General features: G+C 42.0%; 1 protein-coding gene across 1 annotated transcript in view; it reads left to right on the top strand.

Moving 5' to 3' along the window:
• Window positions 1-21,922, top strand: part of TENM4 (teneurin transmembrane protein 4) — a 640,191-nt gene that overhangs the window by 533,092 nt on the left and 85,177 nt on the right. Inside the window, 3 exon segments of the mRNA XM_078156941.1 lie at window positions 12,425-12,692; window positions 16,804-16,947; window positions 21,219-21,468. Of these exon segments, the coding sequence (XP_078013067.1) occupies window positions 12,425-12,692; window positions 16,804-16,947; window positions 21,219-21,468 (662 nt within the window).

The raw sequence follows: 21,922 nt of genomic DNA, 5'->3' as shown, positions 1-21,922 counted from the left end.
TGCCCTCAAGGAGCTTATATTCTAATGGAGGAAGACTACACACCAAAGGAAGCTAAAAGGCAGTGGGGGATGATGAAAGTAGTGAAACAGGCCTGTGGGTGTGAAGGCCAGAAGCTAGAAACGAGGCCCCTTTATCTTTGTTTTTAAGTATAGTAGGTTGAGGGTGAGACATGTGGAAAGGATAAAGAGACCGTACTATATGATGAGTATTGCAAGCACCATCCATCAGACTGGGTGAATTATAGCATCAGATCTAATTAATTAAAACACTGGCGTGGAGGCCACAGAGAACACCTGTGGTATAGATTTCCAGATTTAGAGTATGAAATGGTGCCTCACTCTGTACTTGAGAATCCTAGAAACATAGGGTGTTAGAGGAGGGGTGACTTCAGAGCTTATCTGCTCTAGTCCCTCCTTTTCGTAGACTCATTGAATGGGAAATCTGGAACAGACCTAGAACCTAGAATATTTGAACACAGAATACTAGGAATGGAAAGGAGTTGAGCACATAACCTGCTTAGACCAGAAACATAAAATATTAGAGCCAGGAGGGGTTATATAATTATAAATCACATACTTTAACCTGGAAGGGACCTTAGAGGTCATGTGGTCCAACTCCCCTTATTTTACAGGTGAGGAGTAACCTAGAGATCTAGAGAGTAATCTAGAGAATACTAATCTAGAGACCTAGGAGTAATCTAGAGCAATCCTAGTAATCTAGAAAGTGATCTAGACATCACTGAGCAGCAGGTCTGGGAGCAATCTAGAGTAGTCCTGGTAATCTAGAAAGTAGTCTGGCCATCACTGGGGGTAATCTAGAGTGATCCTAGTAATCTAGAGAGTACTGATCTAGAGACCTAGGAGTAATCTGGAGTAATCCAAGTAATCTAGAAGGTGATCTAGGAATTGCTGAGCGAGAGGTCTGGGAGTAATCTAGAGTAATCCTGGTAATCTAGAGATTACTAGTCTCGAGACCTAGGAGTAATCTAGAGTGATCCCAGTAATCTAGTAATCCTAGTAACCTTGAAGTAATTTAGAGATTACTAATCTAGAGACCTGGAAGTAATCTGAGAGCTAGAGAGGTTATCCCAAGGCTACACAAAAGTCTGAGAGATTATCTACTGCTCTTATCATATTCATGGGATCCAAGTGACCGTCCACACCAACCATCATATTTTCAATTTGTTTTGGCCACAGTAGGGGTCATCCACCCTGGCCTGCCTTTCCTCCCAGGAATTGACCCATAGCATCTGAGTGTTTTAGGGTAAGAAGGAGCCTCAGCAACCTTCTTATCCAGCATATACCCAAAAGGATCCCCTTCTAACATCCTCTTTGTCTTGAAGACCTCCAAGGAAAGGGAACTCAGCACCTCTCCATTTAAGTACGTTCTGATTATTATGAAGCTTTTCCTAAAATCAAGCCTACATTTGTCTCTTTGTGGTTTCAGCCTATACCTTCCAGTTCTGCCCTCAGGAGACAAACAGAAAATGGGTAATCCTCCCTTCACACGGTAGTCTTTCAAACACTTGAACATAGCTACCATGTTTCTCTTGAGTCTTTTTTCACCAAACCAAATACTTCCCCACCCACAGTTCCTTCAACTGATCCTTGAATGGCATGGACTCCAGACCCTTTATCACCCTAGCTGCTTTCCATTCCATGTCCTTCAGCTTATCAGAGTGGCTCCAAAGCTGAACAAGGTCATCTGACCAAAACAGAGCCCAGAGGGACGGACCTTCTTATTCCTGACACCTGTACTACCCAGTGCAGCCCAAGATCACATTAGCTTTTTGGCACATAACATCACTAACTCATACTGAACTTTCAATCCACTTTAAAAAAAAAAATTATGTAGGTATCCCTAGAGTTCATGTGACATCCACCTGGGAAAACTTACCCATTGCTTTAATGATTCTCCCACATCAAAGAATCACAGAATCTTAGAATTTAAAGGACCCTGAGAGGGTAAAGTGTCAGAGCTGGAACATCAAGTGGCAGCCAGGGGCCGTAGTGATAAAGCATTGAGTCTGGAGTCAGGAAGACCTGAATTCAAATATGGCCTCAGATACATAATAGTTGTGTGACCCTGGGCAAGTCCCTTAACTCAATTTGCGTCACTTTCCTCATCTGTAAAATTAGCTGGAAAGGGAAATGTCAAACCACTCTAGTGTCTTTGCTAAGAAAACCCCAAATGGGTTTTTTTTTGAAGTGACTGAACAAAATCAGTAAGTAGAAACACATGGTCACAAAATGGTCCAGTGAGAGTAGGGGACAATGTTAGATACTGCAAGTAGTCGTGCATAGAGTGTTGGACTTAGATTCAGAACGTCCCTGGTTCAAATCCCATCTCAGACAGTATGGTCTTAGGCAAGTCACTTAACCTTTCTAGCTTCAGTTTTCTCATCTGCAAACTATAGAGAGCCTTTAGTAAGCTCTTACTGTAAGTCAGGCACTGTGTTAAGCACTGGGGATACAAATACAAGCACACAAGGCAGGCCTTGCCCTCCACGAGGAGCTTATGTTCTAATGAAGGAAGACAGCACATTTTGGGGAGCTAAAAAGAAGGGAAAGGGGAGGATGGAGATGAAAGGTTAGGATGGCTGTTTAGCAGGTGAGGAGGAGGATTTTCTGGAGAGTACGGGCATGAGTGAGGTGAAACCTAGCTAGGATCTTTCCTAAAATGGGATCCCAGGTAGGGAGTCATCAATGAGGGGAAGTCCCAGGATGGAGATTTCTCAGGGTAGCGATGCAACGAAATGAGGGGGCTGGACTTGATCACCCCTGAGATTCCTTCTAGCTTGGACTCTATAGTGCCATGATCCTCCAGTCCCCAAAGAGCCTCATAGTGGCACTGAGTGGCCCACGTGAGCTACCACCATAAGATGCTCTGCCCCCTCTTCCAAGTGCACCCTGAGAAAATAGAGCCTGATGCCAGCAATAGCTCCCAAGGGAGTGTTATATAAGGACAAAACGCCTGGTTCTGTCTGAGTAGTGACAGTGAGGACTGGAAGAAAGTCAGGGGGAGGGCATCATTGTTGGAGCCAATGGGTGGAAATTACATCGTAGGTGAGTTTAAGGAAGAACAATCTGAGCTTTCTGAAAATAGACTAGAGGAGAAGGAAATAGGCATTTATATACTGTCTACTATGTGCCACACGCTATGCTAAGCAACTTTACAAGTATTACCTCATTGGAATCTCACAACAATCCTGAGAGATAGGTGCTATGACTGTCCCCATTTTGCAGTTGAAGAAACTGAGGCAAGCAGAGATTAAGTGACTTGCCCAGGGTCTCACAGCTAGTAAGGATCAGATTCGAACTTGGGTCTTCCTGACTCCAGGTCCAGCACTCTATCCACTGGGCCACTTGCTACTTCTTATGAGGTAGTTAGATCCCCCTCTAGTGTATTGTGTCCCAAAAGTGGGAGAAGTGGGATGGTGAGAACTCAATTCAATTTAACAAGCACTTATTAGGCACCTACTGTGTGTGCCAAAGTTTGTGCTAGGTGAGGATACAGAGGCAAAATTGAAAACAATCCCTGCCATCTAAAAGCTTGTGTCCTGCCGTGAGGAAACAATAATGAACACAAATAAGTAAACACCCAGTGATCTTGGCGGAGGAGTGCCAACCGTTAGGGAAATCTGGAAAGGTCTCCTGTTAGGAAGGGCACTTGAGCTGAGCTGAGCCTTGAATCCAGCCAGGGACTCTAAAAGGCGGTACCAAAGTAAGAGAATATCCAGGCATGGAGGGCAAGGGAGAAGCCACCTATGCAGGGTTACAAAGGCAAGAGGATGTCATTGTGGGGAAACAGTGAGGGAGCCGGATTGGCTGGAACACAGAACGCATTATGCATTAGGGAGAGTCACGGGAAATGAGGAGGGAGGTTGCAAACCATGTCATACAAGAGCTACTCAGAGGAATTGGGGATATTTCACCTTTAAAAGAAAAGACTTGGAGGAAGACATGATTGCCGTCTTCAGATATTTGAAGCATTTGTCACATGGAAAGCATAGGCTTATCCTTCTTGGCACCAGAGGGCAGAATCCAAGCCAAGGCTGTTCTCAGCTCAGCAGCAGGAGGGAACTCCTCAGGACCAGAATCGTCCAAAAATGAAACAGGCTGCTTGTTGCAGGAGGTCCCAAGATTCTGAGGAGGAAGGCATCCTAGAAACCGTCCAGTCCAACCCACTCCTTTTCTAAAAGCAAGAGGCTAAAGCTGAAAGGGATGGGACTCCAAAAAAAAAGTTAAAATAAATGAAAATAAGAATTAGAGAGAGAGAGGGAGGAGAGAGGGGGAGAGAGAGAGAGAGATGATGACAATGATGATGATGATGATACGGGCAGTAAGTTGCAGAACAAATCGCAGTAAGTTGACCTTCAAACCCAAGTCCCCTAACTCCAAATCCAGAGCCCTTTTCACGGTCCTCTGTTGCTTCTCAAGCAGGGATTGGATAGGTGCTATAGAAAGGATGTCTATACTTGCCTTAGGTGGGGGGTTGATAGAATGCCTTTGGAGTTCTGTGATTTGAAGACTTCTCCCTGACCCCATCCTGAGCATTCCCAAGGCTTCAGAAAAGGAAAAGGATCTCTTCCTCAAAGGAAGGCTAGAAACCCCTGTCCTCAATAAACTCAAGATGTAGCACCAGTGCCCTGGAGAGGAGGAAGGGAAGATCCTCCATGAGGAAGCACTATGGTATAAAGTTTCTTCCAGTCTATGAGGAAAAGATCTGGGGGTTTCAGTGGACTACAAGCTCAGTACAAGTCAAAGGTGTGCCATAGTAGCCCAAAAGAGCGAATTCACAAACTTAGGCTGTATTAAGAGAGGCACACAAAGAGAGGTGAATGAACTGTCCACTGCTCTGCTCAGACCATACCTGGAGTATTATGTTCAATTCTGGGAGCCAGGTTTTAGGAAGAATACTGATTAGCTGTAGAAATATGTTTAATATGATTGTACATATATAGCCTGTATCAGATTGCTGGCCATCTTAGGGAGGGGGCAGGGGAGGGAGGGAGGAAGAAAAAAATTTGGAACTCAGAATCTTATAAAAGTGAGTGTTGAAAAAAATAAAATGATGAGGCTTTTTAAAAAATTCAAAAAGGAATATTGATTAACTAATGCAGGTCCAGAGGAGGAGAAGTAGGATTCTATGGGGCTTTGGAGACCATACAGGAGTATGCTGATAAATATTTAACAACCAGCTTTCCAAGGAGAGGAGAGAATATATTCACAACACTTCTTTTGTTTAATCTTCATTATTAACATTTTCTCCCACCAATTTCTTAAGTCTAACAATCAATAAGACAATAAATCAAGCCCTGTTGTAAAACATTTGCCAATTTTGGAGGTGTAAACCCTCATAATGAAAATTTAGTAGTTGGCTCTTGAAAGCCAATAGGAGCTGACTTCAGCATATCCCTGGGACCGTGCTATTGTGTAAGGAGCTGGAGATGCTGGTCCTTAGCACTTAGGAGAAACGTAACTCTCTTTAGGTATTTGAAGGACTTATCACATGGAAAAAGAATTAGACTCATTCTATTTGACACTAAAAGGAAGAGCTGAGGACCACAGGCAGAAGTTATAAAGAGGCTTTAGACTGGGACTTGATGTAATTAAAAAAAACCCAAAAACTTCCCTCAAATTAGAGCTGTCCAAAAGTGGAGCCACCTGCTTAGGGAAATACCAGACACTCCATCGTTAGAGGTCTCAGGTAGAGGTGTAGAGGCTGCATGACCGCTTGTTGGACTGGAGGTGGGATTCTTGGGTACAGGTTGGTCCCAGCACTCTCTGAGGACCCTCAAGGGGCACCATGATGTAATGGGTAGAAGTCTGGACATGATGTGAAGGAGACCTGGTTTAAATCTCACCTGAGATTCTTACAACTTATGGACAGAGCCGCGTCGACACAGTGGGAGTGAGAACACGCATCGCGTTTACTTCTCAGGGCTTTTACAAAGTTAAAATGATATAATGTATATAAAGCGATTTGCAAATTTCAGATCTCTGGGCTGATGTTAGTTATTATCATCCTGACTTTGATATTCTGTTATTGTGGAAATTTTGTGATTCTCTGTCTTGCTCTTCATCTGAAAATTGCGTGGGAAGTAGGACTTTCCTTGCCCCAAGTAGGTAGTTTTGAAAGGAGTTCATTGGAGAAGATTCCATTTAATTCAATTCAGTAAACATGTACTAAGCCCAGAGTCCTGTGCTGGGCATTGAGGGAGGTATAGAGTTTAGTTAAGACATTCCCTGCCTTCTAAGGGAAACACGGGCATAGGCCAGAAATCAAAATTCTTTCATCCAGCAAGCCTCAGACTTGTTGAATTTCTTCTTAGAGTATTGCTGTCCCCAGCCCTGGTTCTGATGGCAGGCATAGCGACCAGGGAGATGTGGGGAGTGGAAGAACAGGAGCCTAACGAGAAATCTGCCTGCACTCCCCTAACCTGCCAAATCAGCCCCCTGACAACATGCATGTTAATGGATTGCCCGAGTTCATAGAGCATTGCCTTTATACATTTATGCGTGTCTGTTTTATGCCCCACTAAGCAAACATATTTCTCTGTATGTGCTGTGTTGCATTGATCCAGATGACAGCATCCCAGAGCAGAATGGAGCCATTTTGAAACCCATGGAGCTCCCCCCCAGTTCCAGCCTCCCTCCCATTTAGAGTATTCAGCATGTATCTCCTTCTAGTCTGTACTACCAGGCTGACCTTTCTTAGGAGATGGAAGTCAGTAGAGACAGATCATGCCAGGGAGCAGTAATTTGTTACCCAAACCCAAATCTACCATTGCCAAGAGTGCTCAGGCAGTCATTACACCAGCCTGTCTTTTCCCAGTGGTCGGGACTTTCAGCTACATTAGGTTAAAAGAGCACACTGTCCTCCCTGACTGCTGCCCCCCTATAAAGCTAAGCAGCTGGTGGCTGCCTGAACCCCGTTCTTAGCCTCGCTTGTTGCTAGGCTCATAAAATATATTAAAATAAATTCTGGAGTTTTCCCAGTCCTATCATTTCTCACCCTTTGCAAGCACTGAGAGATGTAAATTGAAAAGGGTACATTAGAGAAAGTAAATATTTATGAGAGCAATGGGGTGATGCTCTTACACGGTGATTCACCCAGCTGTCGAACCTTGGGCTGCTTGCAGGAGCTGGCACTTGGAAGGATTGCTTTGACTTAAGTCCATTCATTCATTTGAAAAATCTTTATTAAGCACCTACTTTATATGGAGCCCAGTATTGGGATCCTGAGCAGAGACATCATATTGTCATTTAATCGTTCTTCAGTCATGTCTGATTCTTTGTGACTCCATTTTGGGTTTTCTTGGCAGAGATACTGGAGTGGTTTTCCATTTCCTTCTCCAGCTCACTTTACAGATGAGCAAAATGAGGCCAACAGGGTGAAGTGACTTGCCCAGGGTCACACAGCCGGATTTGAATTCAGGTCTTCCTGCCTCCAGGCCCAGCACTGTGTTCATTGCACCACTTAGCCGCCCAGAGACATCATGGTGGGGTGGAAAAACAGCAGACTTACAGTAGGAAATGCCTGGGTTTTAATTTTGGTTCCACTTCCTGCCAGCAGTGAAGTAACTATGGACAAGTTAGGGCAGTTAGGTGGTGTAATGGACAGAGTATCAGATCTGGAGTCAAGAAGACCTGAGTTCAGGGGCAGCTAGGTGGTGCAGTACATAGAGCACCAGGCCTAGAGTCAGGAGGACCTAAGTTCAAATCCAACCTCAGACACTTACTAGTTGTGTGACCCTGGGCAAGTCACTTAACCCTGAATGCCAAAAGAAAAAAAGAAGAAAGGGGCCCGAATTGAAATCTGGCCCCAGATACTTAGTAGCTGTGTAACCCTGAACAAGTCACTACATCTCGGTTTGCTTCAATTTCCTTAGCTGTAAAATGAGGGTAATAATGGCACTTACCTATCAGAATCAAATGAGATAATATTTTAGAGCGCGTACTTAACACAGTGCCTGGCACAGAGTAAGTGTTATATAAATAGTAGCTATTATCATCTTCATTATCATTATTCATTTCTCTGACCCTCAGTTTCCTCATCCATGAAAGAGGATAGTGTCTCTTCACTACTTACCTCACAGGATTGTTCTGTGGGAAGCATCTTATAAAACATGTAGCACAATAGGAAAGTGAGTTATGATTCACACACAGTCCCTAGCCTCAGAATTTAATAAGTGTATGTCACACAGATTAGAATAAGATGATTGTATTTCCCTTCAGTCTTGTGCACTAACCCTCTACCAGACTGTGATCTCTTTCAAGGCAAGGATCATGTCTTATTTCATTCTTATATCTCCCCCAGCACGAGGCTTTGTACACAGTATGTGCTTAGTAAATGTTTTTAGAATAATAATAATTAATGAAAATATTAATAATTCCTGCCCCTTACCTAGGAAAGCACATATTTGCCTTTCCTCTCTCTTTTCTTTGTTCATGAACCATAGAATCAGACTCTCCAAAGTGGAAGGAACCTCAGAATTTCCTAAGGAGGAATACTCTCCCTAACATCCCCCAAAAATGATCAGCCAGCCTCCGGTTGAAGATTGCTAGGGCTGAGGCAGTCGCTCCACATAGTAATAACAATAATAATAATAGTAATTGCTCACATTTATATAGTGCTTTGAGCAGCTAGGTGGCACAGTGGATGGAGTGTTGGGCCTGAAGTCAGGAAGACCTGAGTTCAAATCCAGCTTCAGACACTTATCAGCTGTGTGACAATGGGCAAGTCACTTAACACTATTTATCTCAATCTCCTCATTTGTAAAATGAGCTGGAGAAGGAAATGGCAAACCAAAGTGTCTTTGCCAGGAAACCCCCAAACAGGGCCACAAAGAGTCAGACAAGACTGAAATGACTGAACAGCAGTATAGTTCTTCCACGTTCAGGAGAGTAATGAATGTTATCCCTATTTTACAAAGAAACTGAGGCTCAGGTGGGGTAAGTGGCTCACTTGCTCAAGGAAGATAAATGAATGAATGAGTGAGTAAATGAATGAATATGTGCATAAAAGAATTAGAACATACTTTGAGATTAGATAGGGGAAAACATCACATAGATAAGATGCCACAGAGAAGACAGGGTTTGAGCCAGACTCTAAAGACATGAGCTGGATGTCCATAGGTAGAGTTGGAGGTGAGCTAAGCGTAGTGAAAACGTGGAGGCTGGAAGTGGAGGACGTAAAATCATCTATCTGGACCTGTAGGACCTGCGGGATCATTTAGAGGGGTTTTTCGTCTTTTTGTGTGTCGTGGGCCCCTCTAGCAGTCTGGTAAAACCTGTGGACCCTTTCTCCCAATCATGTTTTTAAGTCATTGAAGGGCACACTCAATTTCAGGTAGAGGTTAGTACAAATAAAGACTTGAATTTTTTTCCATCCAAGTTCACATACCCGTCTCCTCCCTGGAAATTTATCCCCAGACTCCTTGAGGGTCCATGGACACTAAATCAAGAGTCTAGAGTCCCAATCTGATCTAGGCCAAACACTTCATTTTACAAAGGGAGAAACCAAGTCCTGGAGAGATGAAGTGACCTATCAACCCAGAGTAAAAAGCTGGAGAATTCTTGTGGCTCCAGATTGTGGAGATCCCCAAACATTAATGATCAGGCCAGGACTGTGGAATGCCTAGGTTGAGAATGAGAGACATTTTATTTCTACCTTCTTGGCTCTATGAATGCACAGTGATCTTTGTAGTACTTGAAATCACTGAGTTTAAACCCAAATGAAAACTTCCTGAGAGCAGGGACTGGTTTGGGAGTCATTGTCTTTCATACCCAGCTCATGGTAGTTGTTTCATAAACGGGATTCAGTGCAGATGCAGCTCTTCTGTAAATGCAAGGGAAGGATCGCCACCATCCTTTCAGTGTCTGCATTGGCCCCACAGTGATTTTGCATTCCCTCCTTAGAACTGAGCTCAGAGCAGCAAGCTGCCAAAAGTTCAGTTACTTAAATGTGTGCTGGCAGCCTCACGTTAACTTAAAATTTCCATCTTGGAAGAACTGATGGAAGTCTTTTTTTTTTAAAAGTCTCAACACCCATCATATTTATTTTTACTAGTGTCTAGTTCGAACATTGTAACATTGTACCACACAACTAGAATGCTGCAGAATTTGGTCACGGTATTCCTATTCAGTAATTTCAGAGCTCAGGACTCATTGTAACCTATGCTTTCATCTTGACATCCTTGGCTGGATCAGCTGGTAGATTGTCTACATGGAAGACCTTGTCCTCTCTCCTTGGTTCTGTGGGCAGCGCTCGGGGAGTCCTCATAGGATCAGAAATCTAGACATACTCGGCTAACGTCTCATACCCTGTTAACTGATTTTACACAGAGTCAGACTTTAGAGAACAACTCATTCCATCTCTTCATTTTACAAATAAAGAAACCTAAATTTAGAAGTTAAATTGATAGGCTCAGGATCACCCAACAAATAAGCGTCAGAACCAGAACTTGAACCCAAGTGTCCTGATATCCAAATCCATTATTCTTTTAGTAGACCAATGACATAACTTCCCCAAATCTCAGTTTCCTCATCTGTAAAATGAGAGGATTGGAATAAATGACTTCCAAAGTCACTCTCAGCTCTAGATCTGATCCTTTGTAAATTCCTGTGAAACACACACAACTGAATTAAGTGCCCGACTCAAGGAGGGGCTGGGGAGGGGCAACTGTGCTTTAATAGGTAACTACATCAGCCTGGAGAAAGCTGCTTATTGCCTGAATGCAGTGGGCAACCAAGAGATGTTCATCAGGACAACAGGATGGGGGGAAATGATTAGCTTCTAAGATCTTCCTAAATTAGATTTTCAGTGTGGGGCCATAATGGTATTTTTAAAAGTTAGATGCCAACACAATCTATGCACATTTATTCCAAGGCATTAGGCTGAAACATTGAGCTTGGGAGTCAAAACACCTGTGGTTGAAATTTTTGCTTTGCTGCTTACTTCATACTACTACTACTACTACTAACAATAATAATAACTATTACTACTACTTCTATTATTACTATTACTACTATAACTATTGCTGCTGGTGCTGCTGCTGCTGCTGCTACTACTACTACTACTATTACCACTACCACTAAATAGCAAGCTTCTTGAGGGCAGGGACTGACTTTTACCTCTTTTTGTATCCCCAGCACTTAGGAAAGTGCTTGGCACACAGTAGGCGCTTAATAAATGTTTATTGAATTGAATTGTTGATGATAATGGTAACCACAACAGTTTTAACAGCTAGCATGTATATAGTGCTTTAAGGTTTACCAAGTGCTTTATGTCTATTAGATCATTTGATCCTCAAAATAAACCTGGGAGTTAGGTGCTATTATTACCTCCATTTTACAGATGAGAAAACTGAAGCTGGGAGAGCTTGAATGCCTCTTCCAGGATCATACAGCTAATATATAAATTCCTAAGGCAGGATCTGAACTCAGGTCTTCCTGACTCCAAGTATAGCTCTCTATCCACTGTACCACCAAGCTGCCTCTAGTTGCGTTTCTCTGGGCAAGTCACTAAATTTCTCTGAGCCTCAGTCTCCTCATCTGTAAAGTGAGGGAGTTGGACCTGATGACCTCTAGGGTCTTGAAATCAATGAGTAGATGTGTGACTGGTGACGGTGACTAGATGCCATTGAGGTCTCTTCCTTGTTTCTTCGGGCTTCCCAGCTAGAAGCAAAGTCAGAGTAATTGGAGAAAGTGAGATGACACCTAAACCAAATAATCAGCACTGTCCACGTAAAATTAATGCTTTGGACAGTGTGGTTTGCCAAAGAGACGTTGTCTGCAAACTGATGGAGCCCAAGGGTAGCAGGTTGACCACTGACTCTAAATGGTTTGTTATACTGAATCCTGGTCCTGTTTTACATGAGTGATATGACAGAAATTCTACAGCTTTTTAGCTGTGCACCGTGTTAAGTTCTGAGGATACCAAGTCTCTGCCTGCCCTCAAAGAGCTTCCATTCTATTGAAATTGTATTACATCGGGCTTCAGTTACTTCATCTGTAAAGCAGAGACAATGGTATTTTGCCTGAGGCTTCTTCTGGCTGGAAGATGGTTGATTCTACAATAATATTTGTTTCTGGTCAGATACTTCTGGGCAGTTGGGTTTTACATTCTTTTCCAAGGATTTTTTGTTTACTAGAGAAGCCAGAAAGTATTGTAACCTTACCACCTTAAGACCATAAGGCAGTAAGCCTTAGTGGTTGGTTGGTTCAGGGAACTCGGAGTCAGAAGACCTGAGTTCTTCTCCTGGATCTGTCACCAGAAGCACAGGATTTAGAGCGGGGAGATGGTCTAACCACTTCATTTGATAGACCAGGTCCCTACTCATGCTGAGCTTCCAGGACCTCCTCTCTTACACTTCTCCCACTTCTCCTCTTTTAATACCTCTTCCCCTTTGCTCTCCAGGCTCTGCAGGAAGAGATCAGCATCTCGGGCTGTAGCATGAAGTTGAGCTACCTGAGCAGCCGGACGCCTGGCTACAAGTCCGTCCTGAAGATCAGCCTCACCCACCCCACCATCCCCTTCAATCTCATGAAGGTGCATCTCATGGTAGCAGTGGAAGGGCGCCTCTTCAGGAAGTGGTTCGCTGCTGCCCCGGACCTCTCCTACTACTTCATCTGGGACAAGACCGATGTCTACAACCAGAAGGTGTTTGGCCTCTCAGAAGCCTTTGGTAAGCTACCTGGTATTCTTAGACTCATGCCTGTCGGAGAGGGAGTATAATAGACTGTCTCCTGCCCTTCCCTCTTCTTTGCTTCTCCTTCCTCTTCCTACCGCTCCAATACTCACCTCACTTAGGCAGGTCACTTCTGTTTGATCTTCAGTTTCTTCATCAGTCACAGAGGGGTAAATGATAAACTCACAGATAATGTGTAATATGTGTAAAAGCAGTTGTTTGGACTAGAAGGATCTCTAAGGTCTGTTCCAACTCCAACACCCTATGCTCCTATGATTTCATGAGTCTTTTATTCATCCATTATGAACTTACATTATTTTTCACATTTTTAAGTTAAAAAAGCACAGTTTTACTACTTGGAAACCGAGAGTCAATCAATAAACATTCATTAAGCACCCACTATGTGATTGGCACTCTTCTAAGTACTAGAGATACAAACAAAAGCAAAAGATAATCCCTGCTTTCAAGGAGCTCACAGTCTGACATCAGGCAATTTTACTTTAGGCAGTAGAGTGCAATGGAAAAAGTAAGTCAAGCATTTATTAAGCACTTACTATGTGCCTAGAACTGGGAGTATAAATACAAGCAGAAAGACAGTCCTTGACCTCCAGGATCTTACATTCTAATGGGAGAAATAAAACATAAAAGGGAGCTGAAAGTAGGAGGAAGAAGAAGGTACATGTCCTGGGGACTGGTAGAGAAAGTCCAGGAGGTTCAAGAGGATAGCCTAGAGAGGAATAAAGGCATAGTTGGCCTGCCCATCCTCCTTAAAATGGAGGTTCTGGGAGGGACCAGCCAATCAGAGGGAAAGGATGCACGAGTGGTGAGAAGTAGCCCCAGGTGGAATAAAGTTCCACTGTGAAGAGGTTTCTATGATGTGGGAAAGAAAGTTCTGAGGAGGTGAGTTAGGAATGTAGCCTGGAGAGGGATGGAAAGAGGATTGTGACCAGAAGCTCTGGTTTCCCTTCCTAGACCTATCAATATGACCTCCTTGAGTAGCAGCTGCCTCATTTGGAAAGTGCTAATACTTATACTACAATACTACATACTAATATTACAAAATACTATAAAAACTAATACTACAAAACTTTTAGATCCATTGTAGATCAATGAGTAGCCAACAAGCATTTATTAAGCACTTACTGTATTCCAGGCACTATATTAAGTGCAAAGGATAAAAAGAAAGTATTTTCCCTGCCCTTAAGAAATATATATTCTAATGGGAGAGACGACATGCAAATAACTTCATACGTACAATTTATACACAGTAAAAATGGAAGGAACACTTCCATTAAGCATGGATTAAATGTTAGACAATATGTGAGAATCACTACTAAACATAAAAGCTCGGTTTCAATACACCAACTGCTGTTATTTTTATAATTATCATTATTATTAATATTACTGTAATTAATATTGTTGAATCTTGAAGCTAGGAGACTTCATGTCTTCTAGATAAACCCTATGACTAATCTAACATAAAGCTGAATAACATTCTTCAGAGATCTCTGATTTCATCAGTTTGGATTGTCCTACGGACAGTACTGTTTACAACCCTTTCTTGCCTTAATGTGAACTTTTTCAAATTTCTGTTGCTGAAAAATTCATAACCTGATGGCCAGGCTTCTGGTGATGAAACTCTTTGAATGTCCTGAGGCTCGGCCTTTGGGGGCCACATGCGTGGTCTGTCATCAGACCCATGCTTGAAATCTTTCCAACTGGACTGGACCTGGCAGAGTTCCACTCTATGTCCAGTCACGTAGAATTTGGGAGTTTTCATTCAACTCTTAAGCACGATGAAGCCCTGAAGGAGGAGGAGGACTTAGTTTAATTTGAGAAAATTGAATGGAGAGGAAGAGAAGAGAGGGAGAAGAGGAAGTGAGGGAGAGAGAAAGAAGAGAGAGCGGGAGGGACAGGTTATTTTGCATGGTTCTGGGTGCCACAGTTTAAGAAGGACATTAGTCAACTAGAGAAAGCATCCAGAGGAGAACAACCAGGATGGTGAAGGGCCTTGAGATCATGCTATATGAGGATTTGCTGAAGGAACTGGAGAGATAGATAGATAGATGGATGGATGGATGGATGGATGGATGGATGGATGGGTGGATGGATGGACACATGCATGCATGCATATGTACATGCATACATATATACAGCATTTATTAAATGCTTATGTCTGGCACTGTACTAAATGCTAAGGATACAAATAAAAGCAAATAAGACAGTGCCTGTCCTCGAAGAGCTTACATTCTAATGGAGGAAGACAACACATAAAGGGGCATTGGAAAATGGGAAGAAGGCAAGTACCCATGAAGAAACATGGTGAAGAGAGTGCAGGAGGTGACAGTGCTGTGAAGGCCTGATTCCCAACAAGATACAGCAGAAATCTCACCAGGCAGCTAGATGGTGCAGGGGACTTGGAGTCAACAAGCCATAAGTTTGAAATCTGTCTCCAGATATTCCTTAGTTCTGTGACTCTTGGCAACTGACTTAAATACTCCGCGTCTCAGTTTCCTCATCTGTAAAATGGGGATAATGAGAGCACCTGCCTCACACGTTTGTAAGGATCCGATAAGCTAACATTTGTAAAGTGCTTTACAAACCTTAAATAGCTAGACAAATGTTAGCTACTGTTATCAATATTATTATTATTATTGTTACATTTTAGCAGACCTGTGAGCTGATCAATGTAGAGACTCCTTCCATTGTTCTAAATCATAACTCATCTCTGCTTTCTTGTCCTGTAAGATTTTTATCCATATCTTTCTGTTTATAGAATCATAAGTTTAGAGTTGCAAGGGACTTTAGAAGTCTTCATGTTCAACTCCCTTCTTCTCCCCCCCAACCCCCGTTTTACAGATGAGGAAAATGAGGCCCGGTAAAGTTAAGGGAATTGCCTAGAGTCACGTTGCTGATAATTGTCTGAAGCGAGATTCAAACTGGGCCTTTCTGACTATGTTTCCAGAACTCTGTCTACTGCCCAACTATCCAACTGCTTGGGTTTCCTCTGTTTCTTGTAATATGTCATATACATCAGGCTAGCGCTGGCCTACCTCCTTTTCAGGTTGTTCCAAAAGATGTAGCAGAGAATAATACTAGTTGATGATTTATATTATCTACCACCCCACCTAGGTAGCTAGGAAGCACTGTGGATAGAGCACTGGACTTGAAGTCAGAAAGACCTGAATTCAAATCCAACCTCAGACGCTTAGTAGCTGTATAATCCTGAGCAAGTCACTTAACTTCTATTTGCCTCAGTTTCTTCAACTGTAAAATGGGATTATAATAGCACCTACCTCTCGGGGTTGTTGTGAAGATCAAATAACATAATATTTGTAGAGGCAGCTAGATGGCACAGTGGATAGAGCACTGGCCCTGGAGTCAGGAGGACCTGAGTTCAAATCTGGTCTCAGACCAGACACTTGACACTTACTAGCTGTGTGACCCTGGTCAAGTCACTTAACCCCAATTGCCTTGCCAAAAAAAAAAAAATAATAATATTTGTAGAGCTTAGCACAGTGCCTGGCATGAAGTAAGCACTATATAAATGCTAGCAGCAGCAGCATCACTATCATTATTATCATTATTACTATATCATCATTTCAACTCTGTTACAACAATCCCATACAAATATCATCGTCTTCATCTTGCACTTGAGGAAACTGAAGCTTAGCTAGGTTAAGTGATTTTCCCACACTTGTGTGTTCAATGGCAGAGGTAAGTATCCCACAAAAAACCCCAAGGGGGTTTAGGGTTAGGGCCGTTTCTTTCATATTATATTAACATTGTGTTTAAAATGATACATTAATAACCTTGATATTTAAATGGCATTGACTCCTTCCCATAATGAAATAGACCTTAGAGGCCATTTAGCCCAACCCCTTCATTTTACAAATGAGGAAACTGAGGACCAGAGAGTTTGTGCCCTGGTCAATGCCATACAGCTAATAAGTGTCAAGATGGGATTGAAGTCAGGTATCCTGACTGCAGAGCTCTTTATATAATACACCTCCCCTCCCACTCAGGATGCCAAATATGCATTTTTCAAGGGAAGGATACTATTTCATTATTCATCTGTATTCTGTTTCTGTTTTTCCATCCTTTCCAGTTTCTGTTGGGTATGAATATGAATCCTGCCCAGACTTGATCTTATGGGAGAAGAGGACCGCAGTACTTCAGGGCTATGAGATTGATGCTTCCAAACTGGGCGGATGGACCTTGGACAAACATCACGCCCTCAACATCCAGAGTGGTGAGTGACTCGACAGAAAGCCACGTGGCCGGGGCTGCGGGGCCTAGCACTTGGTCACTGGGCTCTGTAAATCATCCAGTCTCTACTTGAGAAAGAAGGCTGCTGTTGGCAAATAATTTATTGTAACCTACATTTCCATAGCAAGCTCCATGTGTGCAGATTTGAATGAAGAAAAATAATCTATTGGATGTAATAAAGATTGGTACCACAGTCTTTTTCTTTTTTTTGATGGTGGTGGTGGTTGCTTAAGAACTAGAGAGAGGTATAGGCTATGTATGTAGCCAGTACGCATACCAAGCATTTCCCTTTGCTCTCAGCTAGGCCACCAACTGGCATCGTGACCTAGGGCAAGTCACTCAGCCTTCTTAGACCCCAAGTTACTCCTGCCACACTTACTTCTAGCCCTAATGATCGAATGAGATTGTATTTGTAAAAGCATTTAGCACAGTCCCTGACACATAGTAGGCACTAAATAAATACTTTTGACCTCCTTGCCTTCTCTCACCAACTTTCTATCATCTAATATTTTATATTAGATGCCCTTTTCTACTTCTAATAAAAGAAGATTTTCTATGAAAAGCTCAGAGTCAACCAAGCAGCACTGTAGTATTTTGGGAGAAAGGGGAGATTTTCGTATAGCCCTTCTCATTCATTCATGAAATAAAAGCCTGTTACAGAACAAGAAAAATTACCCTAGAAATAGTTATTCATCCAGAAAATCTTTATTCAGAACTTACTATGGACATGGCCCTGGGCTCAGCACTGAGGATTCTCTGTTCATTTTTATTTGTATTTATCTTTTTTAAGAGATTGTTAGTGATTTTATTTTTCCCCTCTTAATAATGTTTTATTTTTTCCAATTATGTGTAAAGATAGTTTTCAACAATCGCTTTTATAAGATTTTGATTTCCAAATTTTTCTCCCTCCTTCCCTCACCATCCCCCTCTGCAAGACAGCAAGCAATCTGATATAGGTTATGCATGTACAATCATGTTAAACATATTTTCCCATTAATCATATTGTGAAAGAAGAATCAGAACAAAAAAAAAACACACGAGAAAGAAAAAACAAAAAAATAAGTGAAAATAATGTGCTTCGATCTGCATTCAGGCTCCATAGTTCTTTCTCTGGATGTGGACAGCATTTTCCATCACAAGTCTTCTGGAATTGTCTTAGATCATTGTATTGGTCAGAAGAGCCATGTCTTTCATGGTTGATCATCACACAGTGTTGCTGTTACTGTGTACAATGTTCTGGTTCTGCTCATTTCACTCAGCATCAGTTCATGTAAGTCTTTCCAGGTTTTTCTGAAATTCGCCTGCTCATAATTTCTTGTAGCACAATAGTATTCTATTACATTCATATACCACAACTTGTTCAGCCATCCATAATTGATGGATATCTCCTCAATTTCCAATTCTTTGCCACCACAAAAAGAGCTGTTATAAGTATTTTTGTACATGTGAGTCCTTTTCCCTTTTTTATGATCTCTTTGGGATACAGACTTAGTAGTGATATTGCTGATTCAAATGATATGCACAGTTTTCTAGCTCTTTGGGCATAGTTCCAAATTGCTCTCCAGAATGGTTGGATCAGTTCACAGTTCCACCAACAATGTATTAGTGTTCCAGTTTTCCCACATCTTCTCCATGTATGTTCATTTAAAAAAACACATACACAACAATGCCTGTATAAAATAAAATCGGAGGAGGAAGTCAGTCACCCAAAAATGGCTGTTCATGAGAGGAGAATGGAAGGAAGCTCATTGAAGGCAGGGGTGATTTTTTTGCTTTGTCATTATATATCTAGCTCCTCAAACAGTGCACAAATAAAAGGTACTTGATAAATTACTGTTGGCTTGGCTTTGATATCAGATTGTTGAGGGCTTTGCTATGTTCTAAAAATACTGAAAATCTAGCAAAGATCGTTAGGTATGTAAGATGTTTTTTAGATTAAAACAGTTACATTAGTTAAGAAGAATGAGGCATAAATTCACTCGTAAAATAATTTCCAATTAGGTAGAAATGTATCTTTTTTGTCCATGCATGTTTAAAAAAAAAGGTGAGATTTGTTATCACTTTAACAACCATCTCATTGTTCCAGATAGGACTTTGTAGAGTCCTCAAGTTTAAAGGAATATGATGGTTCTTTTAGTCCAAGTTTCCACCCCAGGCAAGAATCCTAGCTTCTGCGTCACTGACAGGTGGCCTTCCAGGCATCTAATTTAGACCCTTGTCTATAAGCTGAGGAAAGGATACGTATCCAACACAGATGGTTGTCAGTCCAATTTTTTTAAGCTCTGTACAGATGGTGCTTTCATAACCTCCCTAGGAAACCTGTTTCTGTATCTCACCCTCTCTGGCATTATCTCTTGCTGAAATTTAAGTGAACTTCTTCCATTCTTTTTTAAAATTGGAAAAGTACTGGTCACTATTTCCATGCCTTTTCATTCCCTGGGATTCTTGTCCTCGTATTTTCTCCAATCCCCCATAGAGTATAGACCTGGGATGCTAGAATCATTCCTTTGGGTCTTCTAACATTATGTGGGTGCCACTGGCACACTAGAGTTATCTCTATGTTATCCTTCATCTTTGGCCAATCTCCTTTTCCAATCCTAGATGTCATGGGTGCCGTAATTGTGATTTCACATCTCATCTTGCCTATTGTCTCTTTCAGCCATGTTCTCCTTACATTGGTGTGCATCTTACCATTGCCTTTTGGTTCAGCTGAAAATCTGATCCTTGATGCACAGCCACATAGTATCACTATGAGAATATTGGCATTGGAAATTATAGGCAGTCGACTCTTCTCTTCCTTTTTAATTCTGAGCCTAGCTAATTGGTCTTCAACAGTAACCTTCAAGATGTGTATATTAACTCAATGACCTTCCCACCCAATTGTACATCATGATCTTGGTGAAAGGCATTCATTAGCTACTTGGTTTTTCTTGGGTGGATTGCTCAAACTTTTCATGATTCTGGATCTCATCAAGGAGGTCCTAGATCATTCCAGTACTTGATATAATCAGCACACATGATAGTTCTCCATATCTCTTTTAAAATATGAAGCCTTGAAAAAAATAGACTCTACAGCATAAATCAACATTTTCCCATTGTGTCTTAGTGTAATTTTGCTTTTGGTTTGTTTTGTTGTTATTTTTTTTCAAGGGGAGGGAGGCAGTCAAGGTTTAGTGACTTACCCAAGGTCACACAACTAGTAAATATCTGAGGCTGGATTTGTACTCAAGTCCTTTTGACCCCAGGCTGGTACTGTATCCACTGCGCTACCTACCTGCCCCTATGATTTTTTAAGCATATCATCTTACTTTTTGGCCTATCCAGCTTGATCCTGTACATGGCTGTTAATCAGGCACTGTACTAAGTTCTGGGGATACAGAGAAAGGCAGAAAACTCTGCCTGCCCTCAGAGGGCTCACAGTCTAACGTTCACTGTCTTGAATTCACTCTCTATGAGAATTCCAAAATTTATTTGTTCAGGAAGTCTCTCTCACATAAATCACAGAAGAATTTTTTTGCTTGTGCATAGAAGTTTCTGGATATATGCTATCACCACCACCAACAGCAACTAAGGAACCCCATTTCATAACAAAGAAAAACAATTCAAAAAAACAAAATTCAAAAAACAAAAACAGCAGTGTAGACATAAGCAAGAATAACTGAGTGGAGGCTGGATGGGGTGAGGGTCTTAGCCAATAGTTAGTTAACATCATTCCAAACTGAACTGAACTGGATTGAATTAAGAAAACAAAGCAGAATCAGGAATTAAGGAAACCAAGAGAATCAGAGAGGAAATGGCATTTGTTGACTCAGTCCCTGCTTCCATTTGTCCATTTCTCAGAGATATGTAAAATTTTATCACCTTCTCAGATGAATTTTTAAGTTAACTTTCAAGGCTTTTTTTAATTGGCAAATGTAAGCATGGTTAACCAGTATCTATTTCTAAAATTTTATGTTTAATAGAAACCAAATAGACAGCTTAGTTTAGTAGAAAACTCCCTGGATTTTTGTAATAAGAGAGCCTGGGTTCAGATCCCAAATCTGTTGTTCATTACCTGTGTGACCTTGAGCCAAGTGTTTCTCCTCTCTGGGACTTTGTAAAACTAGAGAGTCAGATTAGATCATCTATAAGGTCCCTTCCAGCCCTAAATCTCAGGATAGGAGACTTCACTGTACTAAATAAAGGCATGTTTGTGACTTTGGAAAGGAAATATGCTTCTTCATCCTGACTTTCCTTTCTTCGCCTTTGTCCTAGGTATACTACATAAAGGAAATGGAGAAAACCAGTTTGTGTCCCAGCAGCCACCCGTCATTGGGAGCATCATGGGTAATGGACGGAGGCGAAGCATTTCCTGTCCCAGCTGCAATGGCCTTGCCGATGGCAACAAGCTTCTGGCTCCGGTGGCCCTCGCGTGCGGCTCAGATGGGAGCCTCTATGTTGGTGACTTCAACTACATTCGGAGGATCTTCCCTTCTGGCAATGTCACCAACATCCTGGAGTTAAGGTAGTCACTCGCTTGCCATGACTCTCACTTGTTCGGCTAGGGCCAGGTGGGATTAGCCACTGGAACTCCAAGGTGGCATCACAGCATGAGCAAGGTAGTCTGGGGTGGGCCTATGTGGTCCAAATGTTCCACTACAAACATGGGGCAAATGAGGCTGAGTTCTACCCCAGCTGAAAGTTCCCTTCCCAAGGCAGATTCTCAACCCTACCAAAGAGCCTTTGGAACACAGGAAGGGTCCTTGCAGGTCAAGGCAAGGCAGAAATCTTTCTTTTAATCCTTTGATGTTACACCAGAGATTCAGTAAGAAATGCTGTTTTACAGAGGGTGAAAAGAAGGGGATTATGGAAGCTATGGAGATGTTAAAATGTTGGTGCCAGTTGACTTCAGTCCCTAAAGAGCAAATCATAGGTCTCCTTCCTCCTCATATATTCATTCATTCATCCTTCATCCATTT

Source organism: Phascolarctos cinereus, unplaced genomic scaffold, assembly GCF_003287225.1.
Source record: "Phascolarctos cinereus isolate Bilbo 61053 unplaced genomic scaffold, phaCin_HiC Scaffold_726;HRSCAF=1367, whole genome shotgun sequence".
NCBI classification, from domain to species: domain Eukaryota; kingdom Metazoa; phylum Chordata; class Mammalia; order Diprotodontia; family Phascolarctidae; genus Phascolarctos; species Phascolarctos cinereus.
This window is presented reverse-complemented; position numbering and strand designations above follow the sequence as displayed.